The sequence below is a fragment of the Protopterus annectens genome, chromosome 1.part0 (genome assembly GCF_019279795.1).
Source record: "Protopterus annectens isolate FY-2018-M chromosome 1.part0, PAN1.0, whole genome shotgun sequence".
In the NCBI taxonomy this organism is placed as follows: domain Eukaryota; kingdom Metazoa; phylum Chordata; order Ceratodontiformes; family Protopteridae; genus Protopterus; species Protopterus annectens.
Genome location: NC_056725.1, coordinates 840,946,946 through 840,962,332, shown reverse-complemented (window position 1 = coordinate 840,962,332; position 15,387 = coordinate 840,946,946). Strand labels below are relative to the sequence as shown.

Below are 15,387 nucleotides of genomic sequence, written 5' to 3'. Positions count from 1 at the left end.
AAAATTTAGGTCCCATGTTGGTGTAGGTGCTCTCCTGGGGGGCCTAATGTTTTTTGCCCCTCTGAGGAACTGCCTTAGAAGTGGGTGCGAAAATAAGGGTGGTTCCGTGTTGTAGTGGGCTGAAACAGCTGATGCATGGATTTTAATGGAAGAAAAGGAAATCTCAGTTAAATGCTGTAGAATCATAGGCATGTGAGGCTGAAGTGTGTTTTGGCCTTTAGCTTGGTTCCAGGCACAAAACCTTTTCCATTTGTCCGAATAGGCCTTCCTGGTGCTGGGCCTCCTAGCTTCCAGAATAACATCCATAACTGCTTGGGAAAGAGGAGCTGGCTGGATGTTTAGGTGATTTGCCATGCAGCCAGATTTAAAGTTTTTAGCTGGCTGTGAAGAATCTGATTGTTTTGCTGTGTGAGCAAATGGGCAGTTTGTGGCAAAATCCAAGGTGGGCCCTGGGCCATATTCCTCAATACTGGGTACCAGTGCTGGCGTGGCCAGTCTGGGGCTATGAGTATCAGTCATGGTCTTTCCTTTCTGACTTTCAGAAGCACCTTTGTGAGGAGAGGCAATGAAGGGAAGGCATATACCGTCAGGTTTTTCCAACTGAATGAGAGTGTGTCCACTTTCCAAGCTTGATGGTGAAGTGTCCTTGTACAAAATGTTGTTAGTTGATAGTTTTGAGGACTGGCAAACAGGTCCATGTCTGGAAGGCCCCATTTTTGAGTTATCAATGCAAATACTTGTGGATCCAGTTTCCACTCGTGGGGATCCATAATGTTTCTGCTGAGGTCGTCTGCCAATGTGTTCTTTTGTCCTGGCAGGAATTGAGCTTGTAACTGAACTTGGTAAGCCAGAGCTGTGCTCCACAAGGTCATTGCTTGCCTGCATAGAGGGTAGGAGTGTGTACCCCCTTGTTTATGTACCACATTACTGTGGTGTTGCCCATCCTTATTGTAAGTTGTCCTGGATATAATAGATTCTTGAAGGCTGTCAAAGCATTCTGTACAGCTAGCATCTCTTTTTGATTGATGTGCAGATTCCTTTGATCTGCAGTCCATACGCCCTGAACCACTGTCCTGCCATGTGTGCCCCCCAGGCGTAGTCTGTTGCATCTGTTGTCAAAGTTTGCCTGGCTGGGGGCAAGGTGAAAGGCTGACCCTTGTTGAGGTGACATGCCAGTGACCACCATAGAAACTCCTGTTGTAGGCAGGGAATGAGAGATATTGTGTCCAAGCTGTGGCTGTGTTGAGACCATACGCTTTTTAGGTACCACTGTAATTTCCTCATATGCAGCTTTGCAAATGGTATTTATAGTATGCAAGATGCCATGAAGCCCAAGGCCTGCAGAATTTTTCTTGCAGGTAGTTGGGTCTTTGTTGCCATTGTTTTGAAATATTGAGTCAGTTGTAGTTGTTTGTCTGGCGTCAGATAAGCCTTCTGGGTCGTTGTGTTCAAGCTGGCACCCAGGAATGTCATATTTTGTGAGGGTACTAGTTTTGATTTCTTTTCATTTACTGTGTACCCCAGGCAACTTAGAAGATGTTTTACAAAGCCAGATGTTGTAAGAGGATGTCCTTGCTTTCTGCTTGGATGAGGCAGTCGTCCAGGTATGGGTATATTTGAATTCCTCTTTGTCTGCAGTATGCAATTACTGGTGCCAGGCATTTTGTGAAGACCCTGGGCGCAGTAGATAAGCCAAAGGGCAGTGCAGAGAATTGGTAATGGGTTGAACCTGCAATGAAACGGAGGTATCTTCTGCAACTTTGTCTGATAGGGACATGCAGGTATGCCTCCTTGAGGTCTAACATTACTAGCCATATGCTTTCTTGCCCAACATGGGAAAAAGCTGCTGTAGTGTTAGCATCTTGAATTTGGGTACTTGTAACAAGGTGTTTAGAATTGAAAGGTCCAGAATTGATCTCCAGGCATTGTCCTTTCTGGGAACTAGAAAGAGTCTTGAGTAAAATCCTTGGCCTTGCTCTCGAGTAGGTACCAGTTGAATGGCTCTCATGTCCATGAGAGCTGTAATTTGCCTTTGTGCCTCTGCCCATTGATTTTGTGGCAGGTTTGGCATTCCTCTTTTCATTGGCAAGGTGTGAAAATGGAATCTGTATCCTCGTGAAATTATGTCTAGGACCCATTTGTCCTTTATAACAATGTGCCAGTTGTCTGAAAAAAGTGCGAGTTTTCCTCCCAAGGGGGCTGCCAAGAGAGTGTTGCTTGGCCAGATGAGGTGCAAGTCATTGAGTTTGCCTTCTGGTAGTTTGGGACCTGTCTTCTCCTCCCTTCTGTGCTGCAGTGCCCCATTGTCGAGGTTTGTATTGGGCTTGTGGTTGTCCTCTGCCTCTTGGACGTCTGTATTTACCCCTCTGTGGTCTGTCAGAAGCTGGAAAGGACCAATTTTTTGTTGGCCAATTTCTGCTGAAGCGAAGGGGCTGTACCTGTAGGAAATCTTTGACTGTCTGCATAGATTTTGCCTTATCCTCCATTTTCTTTAAGACTTCTGCTTTAACTCCAAAAAGAACATCCTGCTGTAAGGGAGCATCTAGAAGCTTTGCTTTAACATGATCTGGCAGAGTTTGTTCCTTTAACCAAGCAGGCCTACGTATAACAGATCCAGTGACAGCTGCTCTGCAGGAAGCCTCCAAAGAATCAAACCCACATTGTAAAGTATGTTTGCCCACCTGTTCAGTTGCATGCAACAGATCCCGCATTTCTTTCAATTCAGACTGTTGTGGGGAGTGTGCTCATTTTTTGTTTTAACTGAGACATTAGAAATTGCTGATATTTTAGCATGTGAAACTGGCAATTTAGTGCCCTCATAGCTAGAGTGGCTGAGGTGTAAACCTTTTTCCCCCACCTGTCTAGTGCTCTGGAGTCCCTTTCAGAGGGTACATGATTTTTTGCCATAGAAGCCTTAGCCCCTCTGGGACCCTGGGAGATGGTCTCTGGATCAGCAACAGGACTTTTATAAAGAAATTTGTGGTAATCAGGCACTCTGTAGTACCTATCAGGTTTGGCTGGAGCAGGAGGCAGAGAATCTGGGTTCAAACTGGATTCTAAGTAAACATCATCCACAATGTCTAAATCTGGGGGAATGGCAAGTGGTCTGTGCTGGGGGAGAAAAAGAAACTCTCTGAGCCTTTTCTTTGAGTCAGAGTAGTCTTGACCTTACCAGTGAAAATGTTCCCTCATAGTGTGTAATGTTTCCCCAAAGGAGTAGTCTTCAGGAGGAGAAGCTGAGGGAATAGAATCCTCAGCATCAGAATCTTCATAAGGGGAGAAGGAGTAATCTTGGTCCTCAGAGGAGCCTGAGGAAATAGACACTTGTTCAGAGGAGGCATAATCTTCCTCTTGTCTAGGCCTTTTGTCGGGAGGGGGTTGGGAACCCCTGATTAAAGAGATCAAATCTTCAGCCATTTTGAGCATCTGTTTCTTAGGCATGGGGCCTTGAACAGGGGACTGAAGTGCAGTCTTTTTAGGTTTAATAGGAGTCTTAGTCTTAGGATACGTTTTTATGGTGAGCGTCGTCGGTCTGAAGACGCCTTCAGAAACCGAAGGTGTTTCTGCAACACCGACATCTTTTTCAGCAGTGTCGTCGGTAGGGGCTAAACAAAATGGCTGTGTCGGCCTAGTACTTTCCGCCAAAAGTTCCGAAGCGGTCTCGGGTTCCAGGTCTGCGGTAGTCAGGGGCTGCGTCGGAGCCTCACTGAAGACCGGTGAACCGGAGATCAGATCAGCCGAGGCCTCGGAGTCTGGCTTGGGTCTAGGCTGCCTGTCCTTATCCTTGCGTTTTTTGTGCATGCTGGTATTGGTTGCTCCAATGGCATAGTGTAGTTAAATTTTCTACCGAAGTAGTGTCATGCGAAATCAAAGCGTCTTTTGATAGTACGCTTATTAAACCTAGCACAAAAAAGAACAACCAGTGACGTCGTGGTCTGGGCCTAGGCAAGGTATGCAGTAAGAATGAAAATCCTTATGAGGTATTTGCTTCCCACAAGAAATACAATTGTTAACTTTTTCTGACATCGGTCTGAGGCAAGAAAAGTTTCCCAACGGGGTACTTAGCTTTATTGAAGACTTCGGATCTGAAATTCGACTTCAAAAATCTCAGGAGTCAGCCGACCAGCACTTGCGAACTGCTTCTGCTTCGGGCACCGTGCGGCAAGAAAGACTGAAGAAAATGGTGTTGGATGCATTATATATACCCCTGGCACACTGACGTCAGGGAAGAAGCGACAGCAACCGACGCCGGACCAAGACTTTGGAATTCCGGCCGAATGCGGGGCCGCCTGACGACAGGATAACCCAAGTGTGATGACTGCAGCAGGGTAACACGAACATCTTGTGAGAGTCAGGAACCCTGTAATATCTATCAGGTTTTCTGGAAGCAGGAGGTAAAGGGGCCAAGCTAGATTTTTAGGCATAAAGGCCTGACCATGCGGGTGTGGGCGTCGGTTTTCCAGGCATGGTTCGAGTTTTAGGCCTTGAAGAAGAAGAAGATGGCATCGGTTTAATATGCAAGTCAGTAGGCCTGAATACACCCTCAGAAGCCGGTGATTGCACAGCAGCTCCGGACCCATCCAAGGTAGAGAAATCTGCAGGTTCCACAGTTGAAGCATCTCAAGGCATATCGGACTCCGAATGGGTCTCAGTAGAGTCCTGTGAATCTGAAGTAGCGGGTATCAGGGGCTGCAAAAGCGCCTCACTGAGTACCGGCGAACTGGCAACTAGCTTAGGAGAAACACCATCGGCAGCTTTGGACCTAGGTGGCCTGTCTCTCTCTTTATCTTTGCGTTTTTTCGGAATGTCGGTAGTTGGATGGCTTACCGAAGAGATAGCTGGATAATTGAACAGAGTACCAAAATATTTAGAAGCGTAAATATACCGACGACGAATAGTATGTTGTTTAAACAAGGCACAAAACCGACAGCGAGGTACATCGTGGTCAGGGCCTAGGCAAGGTATACAGTACGAATGAAAATCTTTATGAGGTATTTGCTTTCCACAAGAAATACAATTACTGACTTTTACTGACATCAGTTTGGAGCAAGAAAAAGTTTCTCCAACGGGGTACTTAGCTTTAGTTTAAGACTTCGGTTCTGAAACTCGAAAATGAAAATTTCAGGAGTCGGACAACCGGCTCTTGCGAACTGCTTCTGCTTCAGGGACCACACGGCAAGAAAGACTGATGTAATGGCGTTGGCTGCATGCTTTATACCCCTGATTACCTGACATCACAGAAGATGAGACAGCAACTGACACAGGACCCAAGACTTTGATAATCAGGCTGACTGAGGGCTACTGCAAGCAGATAACCCAAATGTGATGACTGCAACAGTGAAGCACGAAGAACATCTATATACTATGAGTTCATAGTTAACTATTAGACATTCGGCTTGTGGACTACTACACAATTAGCCAATAATAAGACAGTGACCAAAGGTGAGAATCAAATCCCGTGCCTTGTATTTGTGAGGTAGACACCTTAGCCATTATGCCAACACCCTCCACAAAATCATTTTTTTCTTTATAAAATCAGCAGATTTTAGCCCCTACCTGCAAATGTAGTTACAGAGTCCACAAACAGAAGAATTTCAAATTTATGATCCATAGGTCTCAAGCAGCCATCAAAACCAGCATTAACTTTAAGCAAGGGAAGCTACCACAATACATTCTTAACCACAGTGACTGCTTTTATTTTGGTTATAGAGACTGCGGCCTTCAGCTACAGGTGACCGCCCTCATACAGCCTTTATGGTCATTTGTGCTTGAAACGCCTAACTTTTTAATGACAGAGTACACAATGGGATGGAGAAACAATGAAAAAATGCACCAACTGTTCCTCCAGAGATGCTCAGAAAACAGCAAAAGTCTTCTCCCATTCTAAGTGAATGCAGAAAAAAAAATGATCAAAAGGAACTGGAATGGCAGAAACATTATAAAGGCACAAGCAATCCACACAAGCAGATGACTCAGCCAGAAAACAAAAATCCCATCAATACACCATTATGGCACAGAACTAATTACAAAACCCTGATGCAGGGGCATACAGTATTGTACAAATTACACTATTTCTTCCAGCTTCTGATTACAGTTTAAGACTCCATAGTATATTTCTGACCAATGCTAGGAATGTTTTGCTGAAGTATTATTAAAAATAAAGATGCTGACTTTCACTGGTACCTATTCAACTGTACCTGCTTATTATAAATGTTCCTCGTTTAAGGTCTTAAAAATTTCCATGTTCCACATTGAAAGGTTTTATCACGCATTCATTCATAGGACTGATTAACAAATATTTGTGATAAATAAAATTATATTACTTCATTAAAAAAATCTTCTATATGGATAAGCAACAGTTTTTAACCTCTTGGAGACTAAAGCTATGCTTTCATTACTCATGATCACAAAGTAGCAAGAGTTTATTTTGGCTCTGGTTAACAATGTCTTGGAAATTCCTACCATTTTGATTCCCTAAAACAATTAGTCCTTTGTTACCACCAAAACAAGTTTCAAGGAAGTTGAAATGGTTTAACAAAATTAAAAATCAACTTACAGGTGTCATCTGCTGACTAAAATAAAGCCATCATATGATGGGAAGAAAAACAAACAATCTCTTTATGACTACTAAGTGGTACTGACAATTTTAACTATTAATAAGAGAACTTGGCAGTTTCAGGGTCTTGTGTTAAATGTTTGCCTACAAGACAGCAAGAACAGATACTCACATATTTAGCATTTGAATTACCTGACTTTACCAAATTCTACAGCAGGCTGACTGCTTGTGTTTTCTGCTCACTTTACGGTGGGGGTCAGCATACGTAGACATTCCAAGCTCATGTCAGCTCAGTATTTATAGTGCACCCAATTAAAACTTAGGTCACCCACCTTTTCCCATCACTTTAGTAAATTGTCCAGCTATGTCTCCTTCAGGAACAGGAGCAGTAGTTGACTCTCCATCACAAGACGTTGCACTCTGTGATTGGAAGTTATCTGCTGGTGAGTCTTTGTCCTCTGTCTTGCTACTTTTTTCCTGACTTAGTCTAGAGCCAACAGTGGCTGAAGAGTCCATTCCTTGGCTCTCCTTCTGAGCTGTTTGCAAAGAGCTGTATGCTTTAATGGGAGTGATGATGATCTGCTGCAACTCCTGAAGTGCGCTGCGAAGATTACCGCCTTCCAGGATATCCTGTAACATGGGACAAGACATTTTCAAAGCGCTTTACCTTCAAAGTTTGACAACACTGTGAAAAGACTTGTACCAGAATCTAGCACGGATAAATGACAAATTTTGATCATGCTACTCACACTTCTTCCAACAAACCATTTCCTCACAGTCAGCACAGTTAATAAATAATAAACTTTACTGGAGCAGTAGTACAGTCCAAAGTTGTATGAAAAATGACAGGCAAAAATAAGTCATCTCACAAGTGTACACAGTACACAAAGGAAAGGAGATTTCCAACATATGATCAGACCCTCTGTCTTCACATGTTAACTGTTACCCAGATTTTAAGGGATGTCAATCATCATCTTCTTCTTTCAGCTTTCCTGGTTAGGGATCGCCACAGCGGAACAATGGTCCGCAGAACGACTGGCAGTGGAGTTTTTACTGTGTCGAGTTGCCAGTCCAGCACCCAACCTTCCACAGAAGGCACACACACACCCAGGGCCAATTTAGTGTGTCCAATCCACCTACAGCATATCTTTGGGATGTGGGAGGAAACCGGAGCACCCGGAGGAAACCCACACGATCACAGGGAGGACATGCAGACTCCACACAGAAGGCACTTAAGCAGAGAATTGAACCAGAGAACCTCTTGCTGTGAGGTGGTAGCACTAACCACTGCACCACCGCAGCTGCCCCAAGGGATGTTGTCAATCTAGATTCAAAATGCTCTTTAACCCATGTAATAAGATCTAAATTTGAGAGTGACAGAAGATTAAATATCAGAAGTTAAACAAGGAACTTTACTCTGATCCTGAAGACCAGTAGGCTGTAACAAGATGCTTAAATTAATTTATAAGTAGTGATGTTGAAGGATTGCATGAAGCACTTACTCCTGAAATATCCTTTAAATGAGACGTTTAACCAAGGTCCACTATAAAAGACCCTATAGCACTTATCACAAAAGGAGTAGAATTTCCTCAGTGTTCTTACCAATATCTCCTAGTCAGGATGAATATCATCTCTGGTCTCCCGTTGAAAAAGGACATGACAGGGGAACGAACCTGGCTAACAAAATAAAAATAAAACAAGTAAACCTCTCCAATGGACACTTTCTATAAACTGCCACTGGTTAATGGAGAACATGCTAAGGTAGATTTTTAAGTAACTGCTTATATAATGGCAAATGCTAATGACAACATAGTACTCAAGAAGCACAGCTGTCCACTCTCTTAAGAGTTGAAATAGGAAAGGCACGGAGCTTAACCAAAAATCGTCTTTACACAGAGTCCTGCCAAAGCCAAGGCAATAGTCTCAAACAAAGACTCCAAAAGGATGAAAAAGAGATACCTAAAGTGAGCATCAATCAACTGTGAAGTCCATTAAAAACAGAGAAAGAAGGGGGAGATGTTATGTAGGAAAGAATCTCAGCTTATAGTGTGAGGGATAGTCAAGATAAAAATAACAGCAACCTCCTTACACACAAGAGGTATATCACTTTTGCTCTGATAAAGGTGCTGTAACATACAGTTGTGTGAAGGTGCTCACAGTAAAATATTTATGAGGGAGATGTTTACAGCATCACACAAAGGTAGAGGCTATCATACCTTTATGTGCCTTTTTCTGAACTGCCTTCTGCTGGCCAATTTACATCAGAAAAGCAAACAGATGAGCAAAGTCTCTCAATTCTGACAATTCTACAACTGACAGTATAAAGCAGTGTGTGTCTGTGTGTGTGTCTGTGTGTCTGTCTGTCTGTGTCTGTCTGTCTGTGTCTGTCTGTGTCTGTCTGTCTGTCTGTGTCTGTCTGTCTGTGTCTGTCTGTCTGTCTGTGTCTGTCTGTCTGTGTCTGTCTGTCTGTCTGTGTCTGTCTGTCTGTGTCTGTCTGTCTGTGTCTGTCTGTCTGTGTCTGTCTGTCTGTGTGTGTCTGTCTGTGTGTGTCTGTCTGTGTGTGTCTGTCTGTCTGTGTCTGTCTGTCTGTGTCTGTCTGTCTGTGTCTGTCTGTGTGCCTGTCTGTGTGTGTGTGCCTGTGCATGTGTGTGCCTGTGTGTGTGTGTGCCTGTGTGTGTGTGTGTGTCTGCCCCACTCTGTGCCCACAAAGGGTCAAAGTTAGCGAAGGCAGACTTCATTTAAAGGATCATAGGAAGTTACTAGGCTACTGTCCCTGAGGCCCTTATAAGCCTAGCCAACAGTTTAGTCCATGTTTAGACAAGTCAGCATCCAAAGCCCCTGTCCAGCAGGGACAAAGGGGGAATCCCAGGGTTGTGTTTTCTGTTTCCCATCCAGTTATCCAGGTTGCACTTAAAAAAGGATAATGAGGTACTCTGCTTGATGTGGAGATGGAGTCGTCTCTGGGACACAAATCTGTCCAGCCAACAAGACCTATTGATGTCACAGACCAGGTTGAGGTCACGCATGCGGGTTACTCGAGTAGAGCTTGACTTGCGATCAAGGCGGGGTTCAAGATTGCTTTATATGCCAGACAGAGGTCACATCTCAGGAGTCTGTATGAAACTGAGTAGAGGAACAGGTTTTTTAGCCTATCTGTGTAGGGTAGATGTTTGAGGCCCTGGATTCTCCAGGTAAGGAACCTCTGTTGTCTCTCCAGCTGCTGCATATGCTTTGCAAGGTACATGATAAAGGGGGCAGAAAAATAAGGAATTATCTCAATAACATGCACAAGCTTATAAAGATTGCTGTTAAGCAATTTTTTTTTGATAACACTAGAGCACAAAAACTTTTAGCACAACAGAAAGTAGAAAGGGCCGTCATCAAACTTAGAGCACCTATAACAAGGAAGGTAACAAGAGATCCTGTAGAGGTATTAGAAATATTTTGGATATTCTATGACAGTATAAAGCAAAGAAATATGAAAACCAGGAAAAGATACAAATGGAAATGTTTATGGAAGAATTAAATATGCCAAGGTTAGAGGTAGATGAGGTTCAATTACCGACGGTTAGGATAGGAGGAGATGCGATAAAAATTGTGATGCATAACCAATCTACAGGAAAGTCCCCAGGAATAGCTGGTATTCCTGTGGAAGTTTGGAAGCTATGAGGAAAAACTGATAAAGATCTAAAAGGTTTTGTTTAACAGTATCTTAAGAGAAGGAGAAGTACTATCATCCTGGAAGAAAGCAGTGGTAGCTGTAATACCTAAAGAGGGTAAAGATCCATCATCCCACTTCAATACTAAACCATGACTGTGTTCATGTCTATAATGGCTAAATAAATAGCAAAAGTAATGCTAAAACTGATAACTATGGATCAATGTAGTTTTGTGGAGGGGAGGCAAATATTTGACAACATTAACAGAACAATGATGATCTAGAGGGAAGCAAAATGTAAGAAAATACTATTGTTGTTGGTAGGTCTTTATACAGAGAAAACATTTGACAGAGTACGGTGGGACTTCATGAGCAGGGCAATGGAAAGCATTCGCATTTCCAGAAAAAATATAAGGCTGATTAGGAGGATATATGAGCGATCCAAGGTGAAAATTAAAATGGGTGGGGTACTCTCTGATAACTTCTGCTTGAGCAGAGGAACCACGGAGGGGTGTCCTCTTTCCCCTTTATTATTTGCATTATATTTAGAACCATTAGCAAAGAAAATAAGGGACTCAGAGAGTCAGGGAAATAATTGGACTGGTAGTCAAGAAAAGTTAGCTGTATTTGCAGATATTATTTTTATACCTGACAAAACCAGAAAAAGACATCACAGTGTTGTGGAACATTTTGAGAGTTTCAGATCTTTTCGGGATACAAAATTAATGAAGCTAAAACAAAGGCAATAGCGGTAAATTATGTAACCACACATGAATTGGTTCAGGAATACCCATATTTATGGGAACATGACAAAATGAAGTATTTAGGAGTATGGACTAAACATGATTCTAATTTGGCAGCTAAAGATATGTGGGAAGAGACTAAACAAAAGATAATGAAAAAACTGAGAAAATGGAATCTTTATTATGTGGATATGGATAGTAAGATACAAGCAGTTAAAATGTTTTTAGTCCCTTTAGTCTTATATATATGTCAGACATATTTTTAACAACTAGAGGAGAAGTTGAGGGTAGCAATTAATAAAGAGCTGAAGGACTTTATCTGGGAGGGAAGGCTGCAAGAGTCAAGTGGGAAAAGTTGATTCTTCCAGTACAGCAGGGCGGATTGGGATTACCCAATTTGGAGGGGTATTTCAGAGCTACACAGTTAATACTCCTATACATAGTACAAGCAGAAAACTATAATTCAAAGTGGAAAGGGATGATGATGAAACGGGGTACGCTCAAGAAACAAGGAGAGACTGGGATTTTGGATGCAGGCCTTTAACGAGAATAATAATCACTCGTGTACCAACACACTTGCTCAACGTTTTCTGGAATTCTTTAATTCCAATGCCCTGGAACAAGTCATTCTTACCCCCACCAGGGGTAGAAACATCCTTGACCTAGTTATTACTAACATGGATGACCGTTGCTCTACACCAGTAATCAACTCCTCTCTGGTCAGATCTGACCACAAGCTAATCACCATGGATATCAACACCCCCCCCCCCCCAAGGAAACCACTTTAAAAAAATTCTACAAAGCCAATTTTGGGCTTCTAAAAACACAGGTGGCTAACTTCACGACACCCAAGCAAATGGAAAATAGGTGCATGACTGCTGAATCATACACCAATGCATTGTATGAGCACATACACAAGTGCATGGAACGGGCCATACCAAACAGAACCAAGATGCTCCACAACAAAAAAAAGGAAGCCAATCAGTGGTCCCCCACCATAAGCAAACTCTACAACAGAAGGAAAAAAACTGTTGCAGAAAAAGGGTGAAGTCCCAAGACTGGAAAAAAATCCTTTGTTAGCTTCAGGAAAAAAATAGATCCATCATCAAATCCTCCAAAGCTAGCTACAAAAACAAAATTGCTGCAGATTCTAAAGACAACCACAAAGCATTCTAGAGTTATGTCAAGAATCTACATGGCAATACTCAGATCTGCTCCAAGTTACAGCACAATAGCAATACATATACAGAACCAACTGATATTGCCAACATATTAGCAGACAGGTTCAGTGCGAACTTTCCCCCCTAAAGAGCCTATCACAATACCTGTGGAATGCCAAGTCCCTATTATCACAGCTACACAGGTAAAAAAGTACAGTTGTGTACCTACCATAAATGTAGATGTTCGAGTGTATTCACTGTTGCAGTCATTACACTTGGGTTATCCTGCTGGCAAGACTTCCCGCAGTCGGCCTGAATTCCAAAGTCTTGGTCCGACGTCGGTTGCTGTCGCCTCTTCCCTGACGTCAGTGCGCCAGGGGTATAAAAGATGCAGCCGATGCCATTTTCTTCAGTTTTTCTAGCCCCAGATGTCAGGTGCCCCCAAAAGGGAAGGCTAAAAAACATTGCTAATAAAAGCATGCACTAAAATAACAATACCGTCATCTACAAGCAAATACACCACATAGGTTGTATAGGATAGAGAAGTACAGATAAGTCCCAGCAAAGAAAGTGGGATGGTGGGAGAGTAACCTGGACTGCAACAGTGAATAAACTTGAACATCTACATTTATGGTAGGTACACAACTGCACTATGTTCATTGTGTTTCACTGTTGCAGTCATTACTCTTGGGTTGAATCCCAAAGCTGAGGTTGGGCGGCTGGGTCTAAATAGAAATAGGAGTAGCTATAAGGCCCTGCAAGACTGCAGTGGCAAAGCCTGCTCTGGATTTAGAGTAAAGAGGCAAGTGGTAGTGCTTAGTAAAAGTGTGCACTGAAGTCCAAGTTGCAGCCTCCAAAATATCCTTGGTTGGTACTCCTCTGAGGAAGGCTTCTGAGGTGGCTGCTGCCCTGGTAGAATGTGGTCTAATGCCCTTAGGCACTGATTTTCCATGTTGTGAATAGCAGAAATGAATGCAGTGTCCTATCCATTTTGAAATTGTCTGCTTTGAGATGGTCTTTCCTTGTGATCCTGCAGCATATGCTGCTAAAAGTTGCTCAGTCTTTCTGAAAGCTTTAGTTTTGTCCAAGTTGAAGCGTAGCTATCTGTGTATGTCCAAAGAATGCAGAAGTCTCTCCCCTTTATTCTGCGGGTTTGGATAAAAAGTAGGCAAATGAATGGTTTGGTTAAGAGCCACACTGTACACTACCTTAGGCATAAATGTTGGGTTTGTCCTTAGAGAAACCCTGTCTGGATGGAAGATAATAAAAGGTTCCACAGCCATTAATGCCTGTAACTCTGAGACTCTTCTTGCTGAAGTTATTGCTAGGAGCAGAGCTGTTTTCCATGAAAAGAATTTTATGTCAGCTGTATTGGCTGGCTCAAAAGGAGGCATTGTGAGTTTTTCCAAGACAAAATTGAGGTCCCATGCAGGTATTGGTGCTCTCCTTGGAGGTCTTATGTTTTTGGCCCCCTGAGGAACTGCCTAAGCAATGGATATGAAAAAATAGGTGGGTCTGTATTTTAATGAGCTGAAATGGCAGAGGCATGGATCTTAATTGATGAGAAGGACAGGCCTTTGTCCAGCATCTCAGTTAGATATTGTAAAATCTGAGGAATATTTGGAACAAGCGTGTCAATTCCTTGTGCCTGGTTCCAAGCACAGAATCTCTTCCATTTTTCTGCATAAGATTTTCTGGTGCTGGGCCTCCTGGTCTCCAGAATGACATCCATAACCGCTTTAGAGAGAGGTGTATTCTGAATGGTTACAGTATCCTCCATGCAGCTAGGTTTAGAGTCCCGAGTTGGCTGTGCAGGATCTGATTGTTTTGTTGGGTCAGTAAATGAGGAATTTAAGGCAATGTCCAGGCTGGGCCTTGGGACAAGCTCCTTAGGATTGGGTACCAGTGTTGGCGTGGCCAATCCGGGGCAATCAGAATCATTTGTGGCTTCTCTTGTCTGACCTTTAGGAGTACCTTGGGGAGGAGAGGCAGTGGAGGACAGGCATATACTGTAAGGTTGTTCCACCTGAATGAGAGGGCAACCACTTTCCATGCTTGTTTGTGATGTCCTTGTGCAGAATCTCTGAAGTTGGCAGTTGTGAGGGGAAGGCAAAAAGATCTATGTCTGGGCGTCCCCACTTCCTTGTTATCATGCTGAAGATTTGTGGATCTAGTTTCCACTCATGAGGGTCCATGAGGTTTCTACTTAGTTCGTCTGCCAGAACATTTGTTTTTCCTGGCAGGAATTGTGCTTGCAGGTGTACTTGGTAAGTCAATGCTGTGTTGCACAAAATCATGGCTTGTCTGCAGAGGGGGTAGGAATGTGTGCCCCCTTGCTTATGTACCACATGACTGTGGTGCTGTCCGTCTTTATCAGCAGCTGTCCTGGATGAAGTAGTTCCTTGAAGGCTGTCAGGGCATTTTATACAGCTAGCATCTCTTTTTGATTGATGTGTAGATGCCTTTGGCTTGGGGGCCATGTGCCCTGAATACATTTTCCTGCCATGTGGGCCCCCCAGGCATAATCTGATGCATCTGTTAGTGTTTGCCTGGCTGTGGGTAAGGTGAACGGCTGGTCCCTTGTTGTGGTGACAGGCCTGTGCCCATCATCAAAACTCCTGTTGCAGACAAGGAATGAGGGAAATGTTTCCAGGCTGTGGCAATGTTGAGTCCAAACACTTTTTAGGTACCATTGTAGTTTCCTCATATGCAGTCTTGCATATGGAATTAGCAGAATGCAGGAGGCCATGTAGCCCAGAGCCTGCAGAATTTTTCTTGCAGACAACTGGGTCTTTGTTGCCATGTTTTCGAAGTAAGAAGTCAGATGCCTTTGTTTGTCTGACGTGAGATAAGCCATCTGGGCAGTTGTATTTAAGCTTGCACCCAGGAATATTATCTCTTGAGAGGGTACTAGTTTTGATTTCTTTTTGTTTACTGTGTACCCTAGGCAAATTAGTAATCTTTTTACAAACGCCAGATGCTTTAGTAGAAGATCTTTGGCCTCTGCTTGAATAAAGAGTCGTCCAAGTAGGGATATATTTGAATTCCTTTTTGTCTGCAAAATGCAATTACTGGTGCCAGGCATTTTGTGAAGACCCTGGGCGCAGTAGATAAGCCAAAGGGCAGTGCAGAGAATTGGTAGCGCTTTGAGCCAGCTATGAATCTGAGGTATCTTCTGTAAGATTGTCTGATTGGGACATGCAGGTATGCCTCTTTGAGGTCCAAAGTTACAAGCCAAGCCTTTTTGCCCAGCATGGGCAGAAGCTGCTG

At 43.2% G+C, this 15,387-nt stretch overlaps 1 protein-coding gene across 1 annotated transcript in view; it reads right to left on the bottom strand.

Annotated features, from left to right (window-relative positions):
• Positions 1–15,387, bottom strand: part of SAMD4B (sterile alpha motif domain containing 4B) — a gene marked incomplete in the record, with an annotated part of 1,390,985 nt that overhangs the window by 826,146 nt on the left and 549,452 nt on the right. Inside the window, 1 exon segment of the mRNA XM_044063650.1 lies at positions 6,889–7,186. Within this exon segment, the coding sequence (XP_043919585.1) occupies positions 6,889–7,186 (298 nt within the window).